Raw genomic sequence first — 25810 nt, forward strand, 5'->3', positions numbered from 1 at the left:
ACCTGAAGTCTATCCAACAACTTCTGAAACTAGCAATGTCAAGCAGGTATGAACATCTAGAAAACACAAGTAATTTTTTCCTATACTGAAATAACCCACTTATTCTGAAATGCATTAATAATACTTATTTCATATACAGCAGTAGTATGTAATAAACAAAACCTACCTCCTACAGGCAGTCTGGGGCTACCCGTCACAAACTGAAGAAACAGTCTCTGCTGCTCACTATCAAAGCTACTCAGAATTTCAAAGAGATACTTCACTGCTCGACTAAGGAGGGGAAAAAGGCAAGCTATTATTATTTTGTTTATAATGAAGATAATTGCATCAGATTAATATTCATTGCAGAATGAATATTTTCAAATAAATGTCATAATTCCTTTAGCCTGAATAACAGTATATCAAGATTATTTAAATATGTATGTTCTAGTGCTAATATTTATTTTTTAACAAGATCAACACCATATTACCTGTCATGTGTATAACCGTGATCTGGCCTGCAACATTCCATTAAAGTCTTTGCATCCCAAGTGTCTGTTTTACTGCCACACAGAAGCTGCTCCAACTATAAGATTAAAAAACATGGAATGAAGTTATCCTTTTTAGAACTTGAGGCAGAAAAAGCACTGTCTGTTCTGACTACTAGTACAGCATTCTGCTTTCTGGCATCACTTGCTGCAAAATAACCTCAGTCACCCCAAGCAATCCTCCCAAATTCTTTGAATGCAATCGTTTCATCCCAGTGACAACCTCATTTGCTCAATTTGCCTTCGCATACACATTTAGCATCTCATTTGGTAGAGCGATGACACATATATATTTATCCAGGAAAAGATACAAATACCTTATGCTGCTCCTATGGCTTAATTCTGATTAATCATATTAGCAGATGAGCAATAGACTAGAGTTCTAATTTTTAGATTTCCAAGCAGAAGCAAGCATCAAACCATGCCAAACAACAAGACGACAGAAGAATAGCACCACTGTCCTGGGTTTGTTTGGGTTTGTTTTGTTTTAAATAGCTATTAAGAAGTACCGCAAAACAAGGAATTAAAGTATCTGTACCAATATAACGAACCTGAATATATGAATTTAAGCATTTTGCTCAAAAAAGTTGGATACACTCAATTTTAAAGAAAATTGAGTTCATAATAAAAGCATCAGATAAATGACCACCATAGAAAACTTTAACATTTAAGTACATCATTTAAAGGACACCAAAGTTTTGCTAATGTCCATCAGAAATGTTACGTGATCATACTCTGTCACGAATGCACTGCATCCAGTGCACACCTAGGTTCAGACTGTCCATACATATAAAGTTATAAAAGCATCAGTAAAGACATGTTTACCAACCTCCTCGGGATAGAAGTATTGAAGATGACTGAGGGGAAAGACTGATTCAAATCCATCTCTGAATGAGTCAAACTGTCTGGCAACACCTTCGTTTAGTGCCCAAAATATAACCAACTGCAGGGAATGGGAAAAAACACAGTAATTTTAACAAAGCATGTAATGATCACTACTGCTGAAAACATGACAGCTGCAAAAGAAAACTCTATAGAAGCCTACCCATATGCTCACTGTAGTTGTGGCAGAGTTTGAACTTCGATTCACGGATCTGTTCTACAGCATTGCCTCATTCTGCCTTAATTCATAAGCTCATGCTACTGTGTGCAAGTGCTGTGCTGCTGCAATGCAACAGACATAGAATTTGCTGGGTTTTTTCTTTATAACTTTCTCATGTGGTCTATCATTGTAAATTAGCAAAACTTATTTAGAATACCCTAAGCATGCAATTCATGCAGAATTTAAACAACGTATTTGCCTTGATTTTTGATAAACCAAGATCAATACATAGAGCTCAGAATAGCTGGTTAAACTGAACCCATTTATCAAGATATTTTAAAACAAATCCAAACATTTAATAGATATTTTTAGAAGCCTAAGCTAGATGTTCTTTCCGTACATAGATATTTATTTGAAATTCAGCAACTGAAACAGAAATCCTTAAGGCATCACTGGCAGTATTATATTAGTTTCCCCCAGGGAAACATACAGGTCTCTTCTCTAATACATAGTTACAAAAAGTAACTTTAGTCTTTTTGCCATATTAAGCAGTTAGGAGGGAGAAAAAATAACTTCATTTCATGTTTCTAGGATTTGGTTAAGAATCCTAAGGCAAAAGACAGTAGTTTAGACACTTTTTGTGCAGGATTTTTTGTCGTTGTTTTGGTTTTGAATCTGCAGTTACTCCCTCAGGACTAAATTCACCTTCCAAACTGGACAGCACATACTTAAACATTAATCACTGCGGGGGGGGGGGGGGGGGGAGGAAGGGGACATGACAAAAACAAGACCAAATTTCTTTTAGAACTCCTGCAGTCAGTATTTCTCCACTAAATTAAGAAATATATTATCCATCGCAGATGCATGCCAAGTTCAGATTCTTTTGTCAGTTAGTGCTACTGATGATTACACTTGCCTTGAATACCCTCAACTCTAGCAGGAAGTAAGGCTGATGTGTTGTCCATCCACAACTAGTAGTTTTTAAATGTATTCAAAGGTCTTCTCAGCATTCCAGGTAAGCTTGTAAGATATCTAAGGATGCATCTGAATATGATGAAAAACCTCACTGATGCTGCTGAATTCCTGAAGCAAGTGTTAACCCTGTCCCAATAATTGAGGGGTTAATTGTTCCAGAAAGCTCTGTTCTGAAAGCCTATTAGGATCCGTTGATAACCTTTCCTAGAAAAAAGTCAGGCATTGAATTTCAGGTAAGATACATACCCCTAGTTTCACACATCAGGCTGTAATACTGAAAAGGAAGCTAGTAAGAACCAGCAGCACAGAAGGCTGTTCTGTAACGTAGAATATTCTATGGCTATTGCAGAGTTGCTTACTTCAAATTGCGATTACTTTTTATTACCAGGAGGATGTGCAAGATTGAGCTGCACTGTATTCTTGTGGATTCAAAGAGGAGATCAAACTACTAGGTAAAAAGCTGTACTCCAGAAACTTTTTGTCCACAAATTCAGAACAAGCAAGCTGGCCTCTTTCTTTATAGTACAGGGGAAAAACAGCAGGGGCAGGCAGTGTGTGTGAAGAATAAAGTCTTTCACTAAACTGGTAGCTGAAGTAGTTCTACTTTCTGATAAAGGCAGCTCCTGTGGGAACTGTCCTAGGGGCAGTGGGGGGCAGTAAGGGAAGTGGAGGGTGGAATGACATGACTGCAGGAGAGGCATGAAGTAACAGTAGGATATTCTAACTTCATAAACTACTTTCAATGATAATCTACACATAAGATTTTAATGAAAATGATATTTTCAAGAGCAGTGCAGCTGACCTGCAGGGAACTGTAGTCTAGCTGATAAATTAAATATACTGTTTCTTAATCACAATTCATCATACTTGTGATACAGATGACACTGATTTTATCTCTGAAATCTTTTCTATTTCCTTGACATCAAGACTGTAGTGCTAATTATTGGGATTTGGATTCTTCTATAAGTTGGAATATAAAGATGAAAAACCACACAGGTGTGTGTCCTTTCAAGAAAATAGTTCCTAAAGTTGTTTAGAAAGAAGCAGAGAGCAAGTTTTCTGTAGCGATCTGCTTTTCCTTTACAATGCCAAAGGTCTGTGATAGGACAACTACAGGACATTGGAGACGTCTGCAAGCCTTTCTCAGAATATCAGATACCTGATATGTGTTACCTAGAAGAAAACAAACCCCTGATATTCATACAGCTTGCAGTCAGACTTGAAAGCAACCTTGCTCAGCTTTCCCCAGACTGCAAATGCTGTTTCCAACAACCTATGGTCATTGGCATTGTCCTTCTGTAAGTCTGCAAATAGCTTTATACCCAAATACGTTTAATTTTTTAAGTGACGTTGGACTAGCAGAATTGGCATTCAACAAATAAAAGATATGAGAACTGAATATGTGGAATATGGAAGATGAACTAAGGATTATGGAATAATTTTGCAAAGTTCTCCATTCATATGCAGGAGCTTATATGCCCCTTACTGAATCATTTCTACCAAAGCATCAGATCTGAGTCTTATCGGTACTTGAAAATCTTAACAGTCCTCAATGAAATTGGCAGCAGACTAACTTGTCAGAAAATGCATTATTTAGGATTTGGAATAATAGTTTTTTCGTGATGCAATCAATCATTCTTACCTCCACCCTACTCACAACTTCATGTGATAATACTGCATTCTTGCTGCCTTTCCCCATCTCTCTTCCAGGCTGTTTCACTTATTCCCTTTAACACTTTCTTATGCAGAAACAGTTTCCTACCTTCATCCAGCAGTATCACCCTCTGCTTTTCTAGGTTTTATGTCCCTTCTGACATTGGAATATATCAATATGCATGTGTACTGTCAACTTATTATGGCACCATTTTGTTACCTCCTCATTTACCTACTTTTTTTTTTTTATGGCTTGGGATTTTGTTTGTTTGAGAGTGGGTTTTGTGTTGCGTTTTATTTGGTTTAAAAAAAACCAAACAAAAAACAAACAAGCAAGCAAAAAACAACACCACACAAACAACTACTGCTCTTGGTCTCACAACCAAGCTGATGCTTTCTAAGTCTAACTCCAACAAATTTCAGTATTAGTATAGCACTTTAAAGCCCACTGAAGTATGAGTAGCAGGTGCTAAATCACTATTGCAAACAAATTCATTATCATATCCAGATGTGGCAACTTGTTAAAAGATTCTGAAAGTCCATAGCCCACAGCCCAAATTACTCCAGTTACTACAACATGTTTTATCAAAAAAAAAAGAAAATAAAAAGAAAAAAAAAAAAAGCACTACCCATCCTTCTGATTACTTCATCATGTATAAGCCAACTTCTTTGCACTACAAAATTTTCAAGTCACATGCACTGACTAGGATTCAAACAGTTTTTTCTGTAGTAGTAAACTAACACAGAAGAGAAGCAGTCAGCAAGAAAACTATTGCTGTGCCCAGCTCACGAGAATGAACTGAAATATATATGAAAACAAACTACTGCGGAGCAAGGTGACGAAGAATAAAGAAATTTTAGTCCTAGCTTTGCTTTTACGTACTCTGAGATACTCCTCTAAATTGTGGATAGTGACAGGTGTATCTTTTCCCCCTTTTTTCAGTTCTATATTAGGGAACCCAGGAAGTGTGAAGTCCAGCCCTAGATCTTCCACTGAGCAGCCGTTCATAGTCAGAGCCTCCAATGCATACTGTAGACTTTCTTTGGTCTAAAAAATTGGAAATGAAAACCAGTGAGAACAATTCATTCACATTGACTTATCCCAAAGTTATGACTTTTAAAGCAGTTTGGATTAAGTGAAAATTTCAATTAAAAAATTTACTATTACTTTATTATTTATTTATTTACTGTTAGCAGTACTTCTTGCTTTCCTTCTACATTTTTCATACCAGTAAACCAAGACAAACTACCTTCGTGGATAAACTTGAAAGAACATAAGAGCACACTTTTTTCCCCTAGCAATTTTAGAATTACTTCTTGCATATTACTGATTCAGAAAATACTACTGCAAGAAAAGATGTGTGATACACTATGGCTCTTAGGCTGTGTTTATTCTTTAGAGTAGTTAATAGCATTCGTGTTTGGCATGCATACTGACATTTTTTAGCTTTCATCCACCGGGTTTCAGGTTTTTCAAACTTTTGTTGGGAAGTTAAGATGGGTGATCAAGGACAAAGAGACAGTGAGGTAAAGAGGAACAAGGGTCCACAAGCTTGCAATAGCTTCACTAGTAACAAAGATGTGTTAAGAGTATAAATTAGGTTATTGCTACCTACAATTTATTAACATTGGATCACAGCAAGAACATGCATGCCGAAGACCTTTTATCATTACTCTGCAACAGTGAACAGTGCTATTTTTGGCTAAAAGCGAAACCTTGAAAAATTAGGACTTCTCTGTATCTATAAAAGGACCTATATGCTCATGTATGAAGTCAGTTTTACATCAGTTCTGCATACAGCTTTTCAGTGGAGGAGGGGAGGGTGGGAAAAAACCCACAACACACAAAAGCCACTTTTAAGAAAACCTGGAAGTTTGTCTAAACCAACTAATAAAAAAGTCAAGCCTTTTGAATGTAAAAAAAAAAAAATAAAAAAAATTCAAGGATAGATTTATATCCTCTGATAAATTTGGTTAGCTTTTCAAAGTCAACCAAAAAAAATGCTACCTTCAGCAAACATCTGGCAATTTTAGACATTTCTAGCCTGTGCTTAATCACAGAGAAGAATCTCATAATAAATTTCCATTGTTAGTCTACATTACAAAAAGATATTGTAATTACTAACCCCTGATATAACAACATTAAAACTACTCCTTTATTAGAATGAAGTCATTATCACTATTACTATCAGTATTAAGCACTATTGCACACATAATTATGGCTACTTTATAATACCCAAATTTGTGTGTAGGTGCATTCTTCCATTCTTAGGGTTACTTTCCCACCTGTGTTTTGTCCTGTTCAAGTCTTTTCTTTTGTCTTACAATATCTTCAAGGTGATATATTGATTTGGCTACTACTGGATCAATACTGAACAAGTCATGTGATGTCAAAGAAGTTTCCTGTCGTAGCATCCATTTATAAAAAGGGAGTCCAAGAGGAAGATCCACCTGGAAATTGAAATGTAAATATAGTTTAATACTGAACTGTCTTCCAAAACTATATCTTTTGCTATTTTATCTCTTGACTAGGTCTAGAATTTATTTACCAATTTGTAGTTCTGGCACACAACAAAACACCACATCCGAGTGTTTTTACCTGAGAAATTTGCAGTCGAGAAAACCCTAGTGCATCTATCTAGAGCTATCAGCAAGGTAGCAGCTGGAATAATACGTCCAAAATGATCTTGAAAGAAGACTGGAGAGAGATTGCAACACATGGCAGGCAACGGCTTTTCCTTTTTTCACTATGGTCTCAAAAGCCACTGTAACAAATCTTCAACATGTACTACCTTTTCCCCCTTAAAACTTCAGCTGCATTCCTCCCCTCCCCCAAGCTGCTAGAGCCAAAAATAATTCCATGCACATCTTCATGCTCTTTTTAGCTCAGACCTAGCATTTTCGTTTAACCTTTCAGAAACACATTTTCCATTTTATTCTCACCAGTCTAAAATCCATGATTGCCTTAGCCATTAGTTTCCCCAGAAAGCGGAACTTCATTTTAACTTTTGCTATGTGAGCTGGCTTGGCTGTTCTACCAAAAGGAAGCGCAAAAAGGCCTTGAAGGTTATGGATGTACTTGGTACCTTCCTGGCTTCCTGTTGAGGAAGAAATGAAAAAAGTTCACCACACACGCAAAGATAATTAAACACTGTCATGAGGCATACTACCTGACCACAAATTGAGATGCTCTTTCAAAGCCATTCACATAATTAAAGTCAACTTAGAATCAGCTCAATATTAGATCAATATTGATAGTTTAGGGAGTAAAACATTTACCTTTTGGATTGGCTAAAGTGACTTCTTCTCCTCTCCAAAGGCCTAAGTCTGCTCTCTGTAGTTCCTGAGATACAAGTGCATAGAACTCTAGCGTGGGGCCTAGGCCTGTACCAACCTTCAGGGGGATGGAGGATGGATGTGGGGAAGAGGAGAGGGAAGGAGGTAAATAAAGAGTCCATTAGGTCAATTTGAATTACCAAAATCTTTACTTAGTCTGCAAAATATAGTACACTATTGACTATTAAGAAGACTGCACTGCAAAAAGCATTTAGAGAACCTAACTATGCCAACATTTACAATATGACTGACACAGCTTGGAAAAACCACATAAGAGAGGAATAATAGTGGAATAAAAAGTGTTAACCACCTAATGATCATATTATAGAGGAAATGCACACAGCTGTTTGCTTAGAGGTAGGAAAAAAACGTGTTCTGCAGAATAAGACTGATTGTGAAACTTAGATCAGAAAGAGCTCCTCCTAGCAACTAAAAATCACAATCAAGTGAATTAGGGATAATGGATAAAATTGTGGCACCAGCAATTTGAAGGACCAAGTGTCTGACCAAGTCATTCTAGGAAAGTTGTAGCATTTTTGTATTAATCTTCAGCAAAAAAGGAGTTAAGTAAGACTGCATTGATGTTACTTACTTCATTCTCATACTGGATTTCCAACATGGCTCTTGAACTGCCTAGATCCTGCATCACAGATTCTGCCTGTTTCAACAGCTCATCTCTGTTCACAGTGCGCTACACATTAGAGAAGTTTTAAGTAGTGAAATTATGTCTGTAAGTCCCAGCTCCCAAGGCAGTTACAACAGGAAAAAAAAAAAAAAAAATCAGTCATGCAAGTTTCTCCACCCCATGCTAACAGTTCCACAGTTAACCAAATTGTAAGCTTATATTTTGATAAAATAATTCTCACTTCTATATGAAAACTTATTTGAATTAAAATGTTCAATATAAAACCCCCAATGCTTTATATTTGTATAACTAGTAGGTACTACTCTTGCCAAGATTCTGGCAGTAGGACCGTAACACATAGCACACAGCAGAGAATTGTTATCATGTGATGTTTCATACTATAAACAATACATGGAAAAGAAAACACAGATTAAAGACACCAAACTTCAGCAACCTAAAGGAATAATCTTATACCCTGCCATTGCAGATTCTCTAGTAGGGAAAATGGCAGGTTTCAAAAAACCAAAACGAATACCCCCCAAAAAAAACCCCAGACCAAATCAACACACACACACGCAAAAAACTCACAATAGCGCTGGGATTCCTACATGTTGGAATCTATATTCTAGTTGAATTAGATTCTCATGTCTCCTATCTTCCTCGCCCTCCCTGCCCCCCGGTATTCAAGACCATACAGCAGATTTTAGTTTAAGATAACATCTCTCCAAACTCAAGGCAGATACACAAGACTCCCTCAATTTAAAACAGTCACAACTTAGTTTTATTATGTTGTGACAGGAGATTTAATACTCTTCTGGAGCACAAGGACAATGTTTTTGTTTAGTCAGGTAACACTTAAGAGTCTAAATCCTATTGCTTGAATTCTTCTGAAACTCTAAATAAAGCAAAACAGATTTAAAACATAATACATGGAAATGTTACTAATGTAACCTAAAACTTAGAAGTTCGTTCTCTGAATACAGTTTCAGAAATTATGTAAAGACTCCAATTTAAAATTAAGCAGGCTGTGAGAAAGCAGTGTAGCATATCCTTTAGTCCCTTCTGCCACCTTGTGGCTGACACCTAGAAGACAACGTGCTTTCTACTCCGGGGCTTTTGAATAAAAAAGAACCTCCCCTTTATCAGTATACTATCAAAACCTGAAGTTTCACATGAGTCTTCCTCACAGTGATATTCTTAAAGACAAAACAAAAATAAACAGATTATTCACTCAGTTTTTGAACAAGATATACCTACTTTTTTCCTGTCCAGTCGTGGTGCCACTCTGCTATCCTGAGAATCTGACTGATTGATTTCTGGATTAGTATCCAGTAGTCTTTGCATGGCTCGATCACGATCAAAAGCAGTTACATAAAACAGCATTTGACGGGTATCAAATGGAAAGAAAAATGGGCTGTAAAGAGCATTAGATTAGTTAGCTAGGTTCCAACTGGCATCTGTAACTACAGTTTAGTTTAAAACACAATAGAAATTTAGTATGACTGAAATGAATGCTTTATTAAACACAGTGGTGAAAGCAGCCTCCAAAGTAAGCCTTTCAGAACACATTTTAGTTTTAGTTACAATGCTTACAAGCAAAGAGTCTAGAGATGAAATTTAATATAAGGAGGAACCACAAAAAATTCCAGACAAAAATGCCATTAAGAAATTTTAAAGGGAGAAAAAACCCTGAGTAATCAAGTACTATGCTTTCAATGAGAAAACATCAAATTTCTCAGGAACTCCTGTAAGAAGTGGACCAAACTTTGCAGCTAGTCTATCCCTTCATATTTTGTTTAAACTATGCAATACAGGTGTAAACATTAATTCAAGTGTTACTATGTAAACTTAGCAAGACTTCTGTGACTACATTCTCCCCTAGCATTTTCAAAAGCCTTAGACCATATGATGCACCTGGGCTGCCTAGCCAGGAGGCTTACTGAACTCAGATTAGAAATACTATACAGTAAGTCATTCATACCATGTTTTTCCAAGTTCTGTCAGCCAAGTTGGTATGTTTCCTGTCATAATTACCAAAGGATCCTGAAGCTGCCTGTTTGCTTTTGCTGTCAGTTTACTGTTGATAAACTCTGAGGTTGGAATTATCTCCTTGCAGATTGCATTCTGTGTTAAACAAAAATAATGTACTTCTAGTTAAATAAATGCTGGAAGAAATAGCAAGCCTTTGTTAAGAGGGTTTTTTTAATGCTTCTAATTTTCTTATCATCACAAGAAAAAGAAACTATCATTGTCACTTTGGCCACAGAGTCTAAGCCTTAAAAGAAAGACTGAGTAGATTTTTACTACTAATTTTACTACTAATTTTCTTTTCTGGAATAATGTTGCTCTTTCAACTTAAGGAAGGAAAAAGCATGGAAAATTTGTTTAACACACTACAGAGGAAACATAATTGACTAGAAGAATTGATAGCCTTCATCTTACCAGAAGTTAGAGAAATAGGTAGGGGAAGATAACAGTATTTGTGTTATTTTGTCTTGGTGGGGGCAATAGACAGGGGAAGAAAGCTATTAAGGTGTTTCAGGACAGAGTTGCCTACCAATTATGAGAATTATTTAAAAAGTGCTCTACTCACATCATACAAGTAATACCAGTATCGACTGATAGCATGTAAAACTCTCAAAAGAAGAATTACATCTAATGAGGGATCTTCAAATGTTATGTTTTCAGGTGGAGCAGATATGAGGTAAACTTCGAGGGGATTTAATACCGAAGGGCACACACCATCTAGTAGGAAAAGAAAAAGAGTATGTTATCAAAACGAATCAACTAGAAGTCTTCGTAAGTTTTTAATTATTAAGAGCCTAGGTAGTCATGGCATTCACTTAACTACAATTCAGTAGTATCTTTTTAGTTTTAATATAAGTTATATATATGCTTACTTTTCTTACACTGTGCTTGCTTTAAAAGAAACACTATGATCTCTCTAAACACTCTTCCTCCGCATACTTTCAGAAGCTTCACAAATCTAATGTATTAGCAAGGCAACACACTCACCATGCCACAATTCATCATGTTTTTTAGAATTTCTAGGGGAGGTTTTCGTGGGAGCAGTTTGTGCTCTTCCTCTTTTACCACCAACACAGTCCTTATTACCATCTTCATCCTCCCGCACAGGTTTGTACCTAAAAAGTAATTAAAAGTTAAAAACATGTTTGTGAAATACTTACATGGAAACGAAAGCAGTTATAAAAGTGTTAGTTCTTTGATTACCAGAATTTTACTTGAATGACAGTTAAAAGCAGAAAGACAAGAACAAAGTATTTAGGTATGATCTAGCCTTTGAAGCTAGGCCCTCAGAAGCAAAGTATGTCACAGGGGAGAAAAAAATTGGGACCCTCCAGCTCCATGAACTGGAAGCGAAGCAGAAGGTATAGGCAAAAAAAAAAACCCAAAGGGGTTTGTTCTTGGTTTTGCTTTTGAATAACACATTTAAATATTAGCAAAAAAAAGACACTGCTGGAATGTCAAAATGTTTGGTGCAGTCATAGGTCAATACTGCTCCTTCCAAAATATGGCCAGAGAACGCATATACCCACACAACAATCAACTACAAAAACCAGTATGAAGTTTACCACTACTTGTAGACTGCAGACAATGTCTCTATGGTTTGTAGTTAGTTACCTAACACTAAGAACAATTTGCCTCCATCTAGCAGGTGCTATTTAAAACTCGCCATTTCTTGTTCACCAGCTTCACTCATGAGCTAGAAAAAACATAAGCAGCTAGAAATGAATTCTTACTAAGATTCAAGTATCTCAAGCACATCAGGAAAATCAAAGCTACAGTTTGGTGGGTTTGTTGGGGTTTGGTTTTGGGGTTTTTTTAGGGGGTTTTTTTGTTTGGTTCTTTTTTGTTTGTTTTTTTGTTGGAGGCTGGGGGTGGAGACAGCTATATTCCAATTTCCTTTTTGGTATACACATCTAGGGAACTGGAGAGGTTGAGAAGCTGTCCCCTGCTTCCTCTAGCCAACTTACCAAATAGTATGTGTTTTTGTCCAAATCCCAGCTCTTCCTAATGGGTTGCTTTCATCATCTGTAGACTCTCTCTCCTCCTCAGCTTGCAGACTGTACTGCCTAACTGCTTGATACACAGTCATATTGTATGGCAGCAAGTGATCTCCAATGTAAAATTGCAGTCTATGTCTCACATTCCCTGAATTTAAGAATTGAGCAGCCTGAACAAAAAAAAAGCCACACAAGTTAGTAAACTTGTCGCTAGCTTTTCTTTAAGCCTCTCCTCACACTGTTCCCTCCCCTTACACCCACAGCAAAAGCTTACCAAAGATTCATCTATTTCTTCATCTGATCCATCATCATCACTATCTTCATCATCTTCTCTTACTCTTCCATAGCCTGAGGCAAGAGAGGAGAAAGACATCCTCATCTGTTTTCACACAAAATGTAGCAACACTTATATACTCTAAATTTTATCAACTCCACTGTTTAATACAGTTCCAAAATACATCAGTAAAAAAAATTCAGATGTGTTAGTACAAATTTCAGTATCAACATCTGGCATCAAAAATGCCAAGTTACAGCCAATCTGACAGATCCAGATAATACTTCTGTTAGTATTTACACTGAATTTTTTACAACAGGAAAATGTTTGGATTCAAAAAGGGAAGATTCTAGTCTCCCCACCTATGAGCAAGATACATTTACAGGCATCTCCATCTCCCATGTGTCTTCAGTAGAATCCTCAGAGGTGTTTTTTGTTTGGTTGGTTGGTTTTGTTCTTTTTTTCCTTTTCTTCCCCCCCAGACTCTACACTACTGACAGTAGTGAATTTCCCAAGAAGCAAAACCCATGTAACTGTAGCAGGGGGGGGAATATATATATATATGTATATAAATATATATACCTCTAACTACAAGGTATCTTTCAATGGCTTGTACCAAAGCCAGGGGATCAATCTTCACAGGTCCACCTTTCCACTGTTTCACATTAGCACAGTCTGGATGTCTTTGCAGTTGGCATTTTAACTGGTGTGTATTGAAGAATTTTAAAGCTTGGGATCCTCTGTTGAGAGAAAAACTCAAAATAATTTGTGAAAAAAGTTGCTACACAAAGAATCTAATGAAAATGCATTAAAATAGGCTTATATGTGCACTTGCAAATTCACTTGCTCAGAGTATGATTATTTCTCAGTCTATTTCTTTAAGATTTGGTTAAACAGATTAAAAATATTATTCTAACAAGACCACCAGAACCCAAGTTGGACAGAACCTGATTTCCAACAGAAACTACATGGATTAAGAGAAAATTTAGTCTGAGATCTGAATATAGTATGGCCTATACTGACCATCTTTGAGGTCTGATGAGATTTACAGCTGTGACTACCTGCAGTGCAGTAAAGATCAGAATCAGGGGTGGAAAATACATGTATCCATTCATATGCTTTTTTAATAAAGACAATGCGAAACCTCCTCATTTTTCTTGCAAAGTATAGTTTATACATACGTTCCATCTCACCAATCAATACTCAAGATAGCCATTTTTATACACAAACCTCTTATCTTGGGCTGCTTCTACTTCCAGGTGCTAGTGAAAGACTACAAAATCTTAATGCCTCAAAATCCTCATTGACATAATCCACAGTAAAACTAGCAGTTAAACAATTTTGGCATTTCAAACTTTAAAAAAATAGCTTTTAAGTTATCTTTTTCAATGCTCCTTCCCTCCTAATTTCTACATAGTCACAAGAATGTCTACACTCAAATTCAGCTTTTAGCCAGTACCATGAAATACTTTCAAAACTTACTAACACATACTGAATAAAAAAATAGTGTTGATTTATTAAAGAGAAGTACAGAAAATTGATTGTAGAAATAGGTCTTCAGTTACCCAAGTTTGTTACTTAAAATGCAAGTAACATGTTGGATTCCAAATTTAATCTACCATCAGACACAGAGCAGGTCTACAGTTGAACTATGCTGACAGCCAACAGTTACCACTCAATCCATTATCATCCTAGAGAACAGAACCAACCTGAATAGCAAAATTTAGCACTGTAATACAAACTCTTAGTAGTTTAATTACTTTCATAATTAAAAAAAAAAAAAAAAAAATCAAGTGTACTTATTGCAAAGATGCTATTTCTTTCTAGTGTTTGTTACATGGGGGCAAAACCAACATTTGAATTTTTAACGCTTAAATTTAGAGATGGCATTTAAAATTACACATCCACCCCCAATCGAAGTGGAGAAATTTCAAGATGGTAAGCAAACATTCGGTTAAATATTCAATATTCCACTGAATGAAAAAAATGTGAACTGTATAACTGCTTTTGTCTTTAATAGGTCAGAAGTTTCCATTATCTCTTGGAACATTTAGTGTTGAAGCAAGCTTTTGCAAACAAAAGCTTCCACCAAAATTGTTACCTGAGCATTAATCCTTACCTGCTCCCTGTTCCATTTCCACTAGGGAAGTCATGCACTTTGACAGGAAACTGTTCCATCTGACTGAGGCAATTGTTCATTTTATGGACTAATGCCAACAAAGGTGCATTTTCTAATGGCTCTAATCTTCCAAGGGGTTCTTCTCCAGGAAGCTGAAATATATTCCAGTCTTTTAGTTATGTGCTTGAATTAATCTATTTTAAACAATTCATACCACAAGTCATTTAAAAAAAAAGGAAAAAGAAATTAAGAATCACTGCTCTCAGTTAAAGCAGCAGCAGTATCAAGATGACCAGATGACAAATTTATGTCATAACAAATGACCTGTTTCAAAGAATGCACTTTTCTCTCCTGGTTACTACTGAATAGCCCTAGAGATTTTAAGCATTTACCCTTAACCATGAGCAATAAGCTTCACAGAAGCTATAGTTTACTTCCCTCTCAAATTTTAAATTTCTTCCTTTAAAAACAGGACAATGTGGTTTCTTGCAGTATTTATAACTGAGGGAGCAAGTGGCAAGATTACTATCTAAACTCTCTCCATATCAACTTCTTACTAGGCAGGAACAACTTCCAAGTTGTTCAAGACTCAGACAATTGGCCATTTTGGAATTTATTTCCAGTGCTGCGTGGAATCGCCTGTATTTTAAACTTAACGGGGGAAGTTCAGGTTAGATAAAAGGAAGAAATTCTTACTGGGGCAGTGAGGCACTGGAACAGGTTGCCCAAAGAAGTGGTAAATGCTCCATCCCTGGCAGTGTTCAAGGCCAGGCTGGCTCTGTCCAACATGGTCTAGGCTGAAGCGTCCCTGCCCATGGCAAGGGGGTTGGAACTAGATGATCTTGAGGTCCTTTCCAACCCAAACCATTCTATGATTATATGATTCTAATTACAGGGTATTCTAAAGAGTTTATGACCTATAAAGACATAGGACCATGTGAATCTTGTAGTGTTACACAGCTTTGGCATTAAAAAAAACCAAACCATTCCTTCCATACTCCATCTTTAAGTCAAGGTTATTGACAATCCTCTCCGATGGTCAGGTAAGTACAATGTGAGAGAAAGACAACTAAGAATGACAAAATAATAATCAAGAAAACTTACTGGAGAAGAAAAAAATACATGAAGAAATCTTTTCAATCTGATATCCCTGCTTACAGCATCTTTCTCACATTTAGATGTCAAATAAAGCAGCAGTTGTTTAACAAACCCACTATGCTGGATTTCAAATGAGGAGACGTCAGACTCCGAGACAATGCTACGGATTTCTACAAGGCACTCTGTTCCACCATCCACCTGGAAAAGCATGAAGATAGTATTTTACTACCCAGGTATTAAGGGCTATCTTTCCTCCTACTGCATGGAACAGCTCTAAAGGGAGGGATAAAAAGGGAAAGTCTGGAGTGTGTGTATAGTAACTCAATACAAGCAATGACAGGACAAATAATCAAGGATAAGCAACTTCTCTATTCAAAAGGAGACATTACAGGCAACATCCTCATTTTCCCCATTTTGAGAGAAATGCAAGGTCCCATTTCTGCCTCATGCAGCATGAAAATGAGCTCCAAACAGAAGGGTTATTTTTTAAAATAAAAAAACCCCAAAAAAACAGAAAACATACAACTCAGATTGGCATATATTTTACATGGCATCTGTGTGGGAGAGAGGAAGAGAAGTTTCATATTTTAACAACTGCTTAGATCAAAGCACAGAACATAACTCAGCTGTTTAGCTATTTTAGATGTTACAGGTTTAGACCACCTATCAAGTATTACAACTGTCTGAGAAGCAAGGCTCAAGTTCTTGAAATGCTAGTAAATTCCTCCCAATCTGTATTTCTATTCTTTCACCAAAATGCTACTTCCCTCTTGTCCTCCCCTGCCCTCAAAGTTCTTACTACAAACTCCGTTCTTTAAGTATAAAGTAGATCTCTAACATTTAAAATGCTAAGTGACACACTGCTAGGAATCAAGAATACCCTTGTTAATACTAATCATTTATAGTGAGTTTTCTCTCTCAGTTGTCATGAATGACCTGTGTCAAAGCTTATATACTAATTCAAAAAAAGAAAAAAAAAAAAAGGAAGGAAAAACACCCCCACCCCATCGCAAGTTAAGTAACACTGTAGCATCATTCAGGATAACAAAAAAAACCCCTATGCTTAAAATATTGGCCATACTGTCCAAAATGGTCAGCATTCCTCTAGTTTCTTCCTAATACTTCTACTGCTTCCATTTCCGCCCCCATTCCAAGCAAGTCTGCCATTTCTAACCTGGAGGTTGAGTTGTTCAGTTGCAGTGCAAAGTCTCTGTAACACATTTAGTGCAGGATTGCTTCCATCCATGTTTTCAGAACTAAAATAACGTTCTACAAATTTATGGGCTTGCTCCTTAATCCAGCCCTTGATTTTTTCTCTGTAAAGAAGCACAAAAAAGGCATTTGGCCACACTTAGCATTTGAATACTCCAATACTACAAATAAACATAGCCAGAGTATCATTTTCACCATGTTTAATAGCCATCAGATAAAAACCTTGCCTCTTACTCCAACATAGTAAAGGTCTATATTCTCTACAGATTACTACTTGCACCATTTTTCTCAATTCTCCCATTTTTCTCCATCCTGCTACTTTACACCATTAAGAGGTTATTTTCTCTACCTTAATCTCTTGATTCCTCTTCCAGTTATTTTAAGAGTGGTTAAACTCAAACCTCTTTGATAGATGTTACATTATCACATGATACTTTATTGTAAGAAAGTAGCTGCACCTTAAAGTCAACACCATATTTACAAGTATTTTGATTTTTTTGTGTGTACCTGTTATTGGAAATGGTATCCTTGGAAGCAGCCCTTGCAAGACCACTTACTCCTGCTGTTCGTGCTGGTTCAATATTATTACTGTTGGACTGTGTGCTTAATCTTCCCCATGTTTTAGGATTTAAGCTTGCCAAGAAAGAAGATTTAGGAGACTGAGTAGTTGTAGGGCTTTTAGCTGGAGGAAGTACAGACAAAATTAACAGAATCAACAAGTGTATTACAGCTAGCACTTCTGACATCTTATAAGCTTACTTTTATATTTAAAAGCAATAAAGTATCATATTTTAAGAATTATTTACCTTGATTGTCTACTTTATCATCATCTCTTGGAGGGGAGTATTTTGGTCTCCTTGGCCCTCGTTTTGGCAGTCTTTTTCTCTTTAGAACATCACTCAGTCGTCTGTCCAAATTTTAAAATAAAGTAGCATGTTTCCATCTGCCATATTCATATGCACAACCACCCCTCAGTTTAAGATGCATCTGCCGCCTATTTACTCAAGAATTAAAAAAAAGATTCCATCCCATAACAAGGAGGGCTCTAAGGAAGAATAAGCTCTGGGAGGAGTGGCCTCATTTCTGTTTTAATTGGAAAGACAAAGTGACTATCCAGAAAGAACGGGTTTTGTTTGCTGTCACCTTTCTACTATGGGGAACCAAATAAAGCAAGTGCCACTAAATAAAAGGTTGCATATTATTTTCATACTTCTATTTGTGTAACAATATGGTTATGCATTTATTTGAATATACTTCAAAAAAAATGTATCAATCCACAAATCTCTACTGAATAAACACCAAAAGACACTGGATATTTGACGTATCTCCCCTGTTAAAGCCCAGAAACCACTTTTTCAACAATTTATGGATTTTGTTCTCAGCAAGCCCTACACTTTCCAAGTTTGGGTATTTCAATTCTGGTTTGAAGTGAGCTTCCTTATTACACCAATACATTAAGACAATATAAAATAAAGGCAAACTGCATAACAATAAAGTAATTTATTACTACAAAAGATTTTAATTCTACAAGTGTTCAAAATGATTGTCTTCCAACAAAATAACTTAACGATGATTTCTTTCTCCTCCAGCAGAAAGGAACCATGCACCATAGCTGTCATTTCTCTGAAAGATTCACTCTGTCCTCAAGAGTTACATGACACTACAGCTGTTGCTCTTGGCATTCTCCAGCCTATCCCCAAACAGCAGATTGTTTCATAGCACTACATCGTAATTATCAGGTCAGTAGTCTTTTTTTTTTCTTTAACACTTTGTATAAAGTGAGTAAAAACTGCCCACCGATAGCTTCAACACCACTCCATTTTAGCTCCTTAAAGGAAATTACCACAGCAAAATGCAAATGATACTGTTACAGCCCCAATCAGACAACACTTGAAAAAAAGAAAAAACCCACAAAAAAACCCCACAACCAAAAAAAAAACCCCACACCAAACACCACCCCCCAAACAAAAACAAACAAACAAACAAAAAATCCCTCAAACCACAAACACCAAAACAAGCATCCCAACAGATTGCTTTTCCACAACAAAAAGTGCACTTACCCTTGTGGGCTCAGATCCAAAGAATCCTCCCTGCTGTGCTGTAAGCTAGGAGAGCCCAAATCTGCAGCTGCATTACTGGCAGCAGTGGCTGTTCCAGTACTTATTGTTGTAGTGGTACTGAGTGTTCCTGATCCATTAGTGCATACTTTTGGTGGGCTTGTTAGCAAAGCCTCAGACTCTGCCAAGTTTTTCACTTGGTGCATCACCCCTTTGCAAAAGAAGAAATGTTTGTTTGGTGGGTTAGTTTGGTTGTGGGGGTTTTTTTGTTTGGTTTTGGTGTTTGTTTGGGGGTTTTTTGCGGGGGTTGGTTTTTGTTCTGTTTTGGGACAGGAGGTGTGTGTGAGCAGGGACAAAGGTGTTTGAAAAGGTAGAAGTCTGTTACTCAAACCTCTGTTTTGACTATGGCAGCAGTGGCTCACCCCACCCATCAGCACTAAGGTTTAAAAGCAGTTCAATTATTTCTTAAAAAAGTTAACCTACAAAGTTTCACTTTAAAAAAAAAAACAAAAAAAACCACACAACAAAAAACCACCAAACAAAAAACAAGCAAAACAAAAAAGCCACACCCACCAAAACAAAAACACCCCCCAAAACTCACACACACAACAGCAGCACAAACAGTAGCTAAAGAAACCCAAAAATCCCCAGTGGATTAGGACAAATACTTTCTGCAAGAGATTCATCAGTTTTGTCCAGTACGACTACCCATGTAATTTCAGCAAGCTATCTTCACCTAGTTCACTAGCATTTAGTAAGCTTGTACAAACTTGCTTCAGATTCAGAAAAAAAACCAAGCTTGCCTCCTCCAGAGTCTTGGTCTGTTCCTCCCTAGTCATACGAGGATAGCTTGCATGGATTCGCCTTTATTATTGAAGAACAATATTAACTTTTTACAGCGGGGAGGGGCGGATAAAGCAGTGGGTGAAGGATATGGATTCTACACACACAAGCTTTTAAAATAGTAAATAAGAAGGTGGGAAGAGGGGAAAAAGACAGATAGATTTACCTTCTCTCCTGAAGTAAACACTAAAAATGTCAGGTAACTTTTGCATTAAAATCTCTGCCATCTGCAGGGCTCCAACTACTATCTTAAGGTCTTGACTTGACAGCATGGAGGCAATATGACTAGAACAGATAATTTATTACAATTAGGTTGGTCTTTTCATTTCTTGCCCCCCCCCCCCCCTTTTCTTTTTTAATCAAGCCAGTTACTCTTGCATACATAGTAATGGAAACTGAATGCAAACAAATTTCATTGTGCTTTTGTAAAAGCTATAAATACAAGGACTTTGAAAGTCCTCTTCCTGCCTAAATCACTTGTACCAAGTTTTAACATGTGACATAAAGGACAGTTTTCTTCCTGCAAAGAACATGGTGTTATGGAACTCAGTACTGCTTTTAAGAAGCTAGTCAGTTTATTTTCTAATTGCATCCTTTTATCTATATCCCTAATTTTATGGTATAACATGTAGAAGAGGTTTCACGAACAGAACTTACCAGCTGAATGCCATGAGAGTCTTATTGTTCACATTCTATTACCTCAAAAGTCATCTTGCCACAGAGAAGTTTACAGGCAAGTTTTAGAAATCAGGAAAACAGTCAACAGTAAAGTTAGACATTGCTCATACATACAGCCATACAGGCAATGTAAGTTTCTAGTAAGAACGCTGTTGTGGTTTTGACTGCTACAGCTGAACCCAGGACAAACTCCTAGAGTCAGCACCTACTGAAAAGTCTAAGATGCAAAATATTCCCGAAGAGCTGGCAGCCTCAGCATTTGGAAAATAAGAAAGAATTTAAAAGCACAATTTAAAAAAATAAAAACAAAACAAAACAAAAATTCGTTCAAAAAGAGTAAACACAAGTTTGAGTTGTAAACTCAGAATTAGTTTCATTCTCAATGGTTAATGAACCAACCTCGAAACAGCATGGTTTTTCAGCACATCCTTCAGAAGTTCAGCATCAGCAAAATAAATTATCCTAAGAATTGCTCTAAGGCACTTGTGTCTAACAGCAGGTCCAGCTGAAGAACTATATACTTCATAAAGAACACCAAACAGTGTTTTGATAAAGGATTTTGCCAGTTCTGGGTCTTCTTTCATTAGCTGTGCTCGGGCATCATCCTTCTTCAATTCTGAATGTCCACCTGTAAGAAATTGTGCAACAAATCACTGCGCAGTTCTTTGCATCTGATTGTTACTGTCTTTTGTTAAAGCAGAATTAGATTAGCTCTTGAATTGAAAAGATATAATTTCAGAACCAAAGTCAAACTGATAGCAAGAATGTAGGTACAAATCTTCCTCTTTCAAGGAGTTGAAATTTTTTTCTTCAATTTTCTTGTATATTTCTGTACGATACTAAGAAGCCCTCACACAGCCTTTGTGAAATAAAAGAAGCTGTATGAACAAAACTGTTTCAGAAAAATCCCAAAGCCAGGAACACCTTCAGTTCCCCCTACAATTTAACGCATTTTCAGCTCCCAGGAAAGGAGTTTACATGTTAAAAAGAATACATTTCAACAGTTGTTTTGTTGTAAAGCTGTCTTCATCCATGCAAGTAAGAACAGTATGATGTTCCACAGAAACCATAAGAAATATATGTGAAGTAGGAGACCGCTGCATAACCCAGCATAAACTAGCCACAGCTAGAGAAGCCAAGTGTCTCCTAAACTGTACTTACTAGTGTTGGTATTGGCTAAAGGGTTTGGTTTTCGCTGAATGGCACGTGCTGTTCCAGTATCTTCATTTATTTGCTGCATAGAGTTAAAATCAATAGTGTAGACACGCCCAAGTGTAGACAGGCTTATCTCATCCTCACCAACCTGATGAGCTGCCTAAAAACAAGGAAGAGTTTAAAAAAAAAAAAAAATAAAAAAAATTACACAAAACAAAAACCAAAAACAACCAAAAAAAAACCCCAACAAATACGAACCTATACGAAAAGTGAAGAGAGGGGCACCACAGTAGGGAAAATAATGTCTGACAAAAATACAATAAGAGCAGTGATTAAGCTATTCAGCTATTACTGAATGCCAAAATATTGCCATATTACAACAGGAGGTTTGAGGAAGCTTGTGCTTCTCACTCAGAAAGAACAAGGCTGATATTTTCAGAGCCATAAAGAGAACACTCACTGCCCTATTGAATTGAGTATAACTGCATGCATATTTAGGAAACATTACCACATAAACGCGTGGAATTATTACCTCTATTATTCGACTATCAATCCTGTTATAGGGATGCCAGAGGCCCCTGTCATCTCGCCACTGCCATATTGCACCGTCTGTATTTTGCGCATTTCCTTTCTTCAGCATAGTATCAACAGCAAAGATGCCCTCTTTCGGTAGGCAAGGCATCAGTTCACTGCAAAGAACATTAAAACAGTATTTTACTAGAAATATATAAAACGTCCACCTAAGGTGAAACCTGTTTACCTTCATTTCAGAAAAGTTCGGGATTTTAACATACCAACTAGACCCAAACCTCAGGGCTGCATAACTTACCAGATAAGAGAAGTAAGCTCATAAAGCTCTTGAGGACTTCGTGGAACCAGGTCAATTTGTTCTTGACAACTCCCATTTGAGGCTCCACAAAGGAGGAAGTGAAGCGTTTCTGCAATATCTATAGAAATTATTATTCATGAGATTGCCCCTATCAGAATATGGGCTCCATTTTGTGCTGGACACTGTGAAGTCACAGTGAAGAGACAGTCACTGCCCAAAGTAAACAAACAGTAGACAGTAAGACAAAAGCTATCTGTTTGAATGCTAAGTGTGTTTGTTCTCAGGTCTGGGGTTTGTGGAGTTTTAGGATTTTGTTTTGTTGGTTGCTTTGGGGTTTGGGGTTGTTTGGTTAGGGGTTTTTTGTTTTGTTTTTTTCTGAGTGTTGGTTTGGTTGTTTGTTTTCCTTTAAGGGACATTGAAGGAGGAAATATCACTCAATATATAGGGCACTGGAGAAAACAGAGAAACATACATGGCAGTTGAAGTGTATGAGATTAAAAGAAGAAAATGAATGAGAACTAAGACAGCTACAGAGCAGTTACTTTTCTTAATGTTTTCTCTTAGAAAAAGTCCTTTAAATCACATGTTTCACCCACCTGGTAAAGACCATAAAAAGAATTATTCAAGTTGCATTGGAATGAGAGTAAATTGTGCAGCTAAGACGCAAAGTTAGGCAAACACTCCACTGACAACAGCTAGAGACAGGAAAGGGGAGAAAAACCCCGTAGGAAAAAAAAAAAAAAAAAATTTTCAACAAGATTAACTGAATTTTGTATCCCAGGGAGGCACAGTAACAGAGAACACCACGAAGAATACAATAGTTGTCTAATCAAGTGTACAGAGCTCCATATTGACTGTAGACATTAACTTAAATAGTTCCCCAAGAATATGAAAGAGTAAGACTCACTTTGCTTCATAAGTTGGACTGCAAGAGTAGGGCAATTGGAGCACATTAAGGAAAACATGCGCACCACCATGATGAACATTCCTGAGCTCAGGATAGGAGGCGTCACTACCAAGAGTTGCTGGATATTTGTTAACAAGTCCTTGGAAGCAACCTGCTGGAGCAAGTTCTTCAGGAGGGAACAGCAAAATTGAAAACATTAGTATTTGAAAAGCCTTTAGCAGAAACTGAAGGAGGGAAGAAGGAAACAAAAACCCACACCCTTACCTCCTCATGCTGGAAGTTGTCCACTAGCCGTGCAAAACAGAGACAAGTGCTCTCAACAGACTTTTTGTCCTGTTATAAACACAAAAAAAAAAAAAAAAAAAGAGATAAATATTTGTTTGAATTAAAGTATTTGAATTTCCACCAGATTATCTTGTCATTTTGAGGCATTCATAAAATCTCTCCAAAAAGGCCAGCTGAATCACATTTTACAGAATATTATGGCTTTGAATTTTAGATTCATTGATACAGTCTAAACTGACCTCCTGATACGGCCGTGCTCCTGCATATTCCCTGGGAAACACCTCACACTTGCAACACAAATACCTTTAGGGACCTTTAGAGATGAATAAATGGGTTTATAATATCCTTTTTGGATTCTACAAGGAGGAAGCAAAAGGGAAGAGAACTACAAAGCCAAAGCAACAGGAAATATAGATAATAAGCAGGAGTGAAGACTACTGTTCTACAGACTATATGAAGCCCGATTTTCACAAACATGCAGTACAGCCGAGACAGCAAAACCGAAATCAAGATAGCAAACATTCCTCTAAAAATAGCTCTAGTTAGAAGTTCGCTGAAACAATCAAAAAAGTCCCTCTGAACATAATAAAACACCTTTACTGTAAAGATGGCTGAACACTGGAAGAGGTTGCCTGGAGAGGTTAAGTCAGCTGGACATGCTCCTGGGCACTCTGCTCTAGTTGACCATGCTTAAGCAGATAACTGAGAGGTCCTTTCCAAGCTCAATTATCCTGTTAAGAGTTAACTCAAGATTTTCCTGCCAGAAAAATTCCACTTCAAAATTTCTTGACATCTTTCTTCTGTGGGCTGTAGCTTCTCTTCAGAGAGCAGGAGTCAGTACTTGTCACTACTACTGCTGAGAATGGTGCTTCCTGTTTCCAAAACACCATCTAAAGCCAACATTTGACTTCTGTGAAGCTGCCTCAAAGATTCAAGTAGTCTCTCAGCAAGAAGATGTTGGCAAAATTAAGAATAGCACAAGAATACACGAAAACATTACCTGGAATCTTCTATTCAGTTGCATTTGTTAAGGAACAGTATATTTTCTCCTTTTTCACATTTTTAACAGGGATCTACTAATCAAGTAGTAGGTCCAAATCTCTTTTGGTGCAACAGTCATCGTGAGTGCTCATTTATGAATGTAGCAGCATTGCAGGACAGATAGATCTTAGGAGCCCCGTGATTTAGGATTCATCACTTCAAACTATTGTGCAAGAGTAGGAACTTCCTTTTTAAAAAGCCATAAGCCCTCACAAAAAGTCATCTGGATGAAGGGGAAGGGTGTGTGAAGGGACTGAAACCAAATGATACACAACATAGAACTAGATATCTGGAGGCAACTTTATACTACTTTCAGGTCAAAATCACAACTTCTCATTATATAATAGCTTCTTACCTGATGGGTTAACCTTTGTGTAAGCAGTGGCAAAGAGTCTGCCACAAAGTGAAACTCATCAGGTGTTATACTCTGGCAGCAGTTGGCAGCAATAGCTAGTGCATTCCTCTGCGCATTTATACTGAAGAACTCCAGATACAGCAAACAGTCTGCCAACCCACCCTATAAAAAAATGAACAAACACTATTACTCTCAGTACTGCTAAAAATCACAGAAACTTGTTTTCCTATTTCATCTTCACAGAAGATCAGAAAGATGTAGAACTGATAGAGGTAAAAGTCCTTTCTTTTTTTACTTACTGCCTGCAGAATGGCTTTACTATGCCTGCGTGATAACATCTCCAAAGCTGTAAGCGCCTGCTCTGCCACATCAATGCACTGAATAACTTGCAGCTACAAGAAAACAAGAAAGCTTGTAGATCAATTTCTAAATCAGTGTGTAAGAATAATAATCTTCATTAACACATGGACGATTAGCCTGTACTAAGACACATATGCTAATGCAGCTGCACTACTGATCAGCTGTAACCAAGCTAGCCAATGTAAGGCTAGATCAGCTATATAGTTACTCCAAGAGTTACCAGTTTTTATAATTACATAGTATCTTTGCAACACCAATCAGACAAAAAGTTCCCAGTGAATCAGATAGGTTTACTCTTTGTTAATACCCTTACTGAAAGGCACTGTTTCCAAAAGCTTCTCATGCATTATGTATTATCGCGTAAGCTATGAAGAGAGACATTATCTTAATGGTATATGCTAAAGTTAAAACAAA

General features: G+C 37.0%; 1 protein-coding gene across 17 annotated transcripts in view; it reads right to left on the minus strand.

Moving 5' to 3' along the window:
* TRIP12 (thyroid hormone receptor interactor 12) overlaps nucleotides 1–25810 on the minus strand; it is an 80618-nt gene that overhangs the window by 2557 nt on the left and 52251 nt on the right. For 11 of the 17 annotated variants that reach the window (XM_030494672.1, XM_030494683.2, XM_030494685.2 and 8 more), the window contains 30 exons: nucleotides 25336–25428; nucleotides 25037–25198; nucleotides 23620–23688; nucleotides 23356–23521; nucleotides 22449–22566; nucleotides 22152–22308; nucleotides 21626–21779; nucleotides 20864–21092; nucleotides 19953–20071; nucleotides 18947–19154; nucleotides 17693–17793; nucleotides 17394–17568; nucleotides 16849–16990; nucleotides 15681–15872; nucleotides 14577–14728; nucleotides 13040–13212; nucleotides 12458–12531; nucleotides 12154–12353; nucleotides 11174–11301; nucleotides 10752–10903; nucleotides 10140–10282; nucleotides 9416–9572; nucleotides 8126–8224; nucleotides 7477–7591; nucleotides 7141–7295; nucleotides 6484–6648; nucleotides 5081–5245; nucleotides 1357–1470; nucleotides 471–565; nucleotides 167–270 (listed from right to left, as the gene is read on the minus strand). In XM_030494672.1, the coding sequence (XP_030350532.1) occupies nucleotides 167–270; nucleotides 471–565; nucleotides 1357–1470; nucleotides 5081–5245; nucleotides 6484–6648; nucleotides 7141–7295; nucleotides 7477–7591; nucleotides 8126–8224; nucleotides 9416–9572; nucleotides 10140–10282; nucleotides 10752–10903; nucleotides 11174–11301; nucleotides 12154–12353; nucleotides 12458–12531; nucleotides 13040–13212; nucleotides 14577–14728; nucleotides 15681–15872; nucleotides 16849–16990; nucleotides 17394–17568; nucleotides 17693–17793; nucleotides 18947–19154; nucleotides 19953–20071; nucleotides 20864–21092; nucleotides 21626–21779; nucleotides 22152–22308; nucleotides 22449–22566; nucleotides 23356–23521; nucleotides 23620–23688; nucleotides 25037–25198; nucleotides 25336–25428 (4276 nt within the window). Of the gene's footprint in view, nucleotides 1–166; nucleotides 271–470; nucleotides 566–1356; nucleotides 1471–1572; nucleotides 1692–5080; nucleotides 5246–6483; nucleotides 6649–7140; nucleotides 7296–7476; nucleotides 7592–8125; nucleotides 8225–8746; nucleotides 8912–9415; nucleotides 9573–10139; nucleotides 10283–10751; nucleotides 10904–11173; nucleotides 11302–12153; nucleotides 12354–12457; nucleotides 12532–13039; nucleotides 13213–14576; nucleotides 14729–15680; nucleotides 15873–16848; nucleotides 16991–17393; nucleotides 17569–17692; nucleotides 17794–18946; nucleotides 19155–19952; nucleotides 20072–20863; nucleotides 21093–21625; nucleotides 21780–22151; nucleotides 22309–22448; nucleotides 22567–23355; nucleotides 23522–23619; nucleotides 23689–23899; nucleotides 24581–25036; nucleotides 25199–25335; nucleotides 25429–25810 lie in introns of those variants that run through there. The other 6 variants (XM_030494684.2, XM_030494677.2, XM_030494681.1 and 3 more) reach the window with 5 other exon arrangements.

The sequence above is a fragment of the Strigops habroptila genome, chromosome 8 (genome assembly GCF_004027225.2).
Source record: "Strigops habroptila isolate Jane chromosome 8, bStrHab1.2.pri, whole genome shotgun sequence".
In the NCBI taxonomy this organism is placed as follows: domain Eukaryota; kingdom Metazoa; phylum Chordata; class Aves; order Psittaciformes; family Psittacidae; genus Strigops; species Strigops habroptila.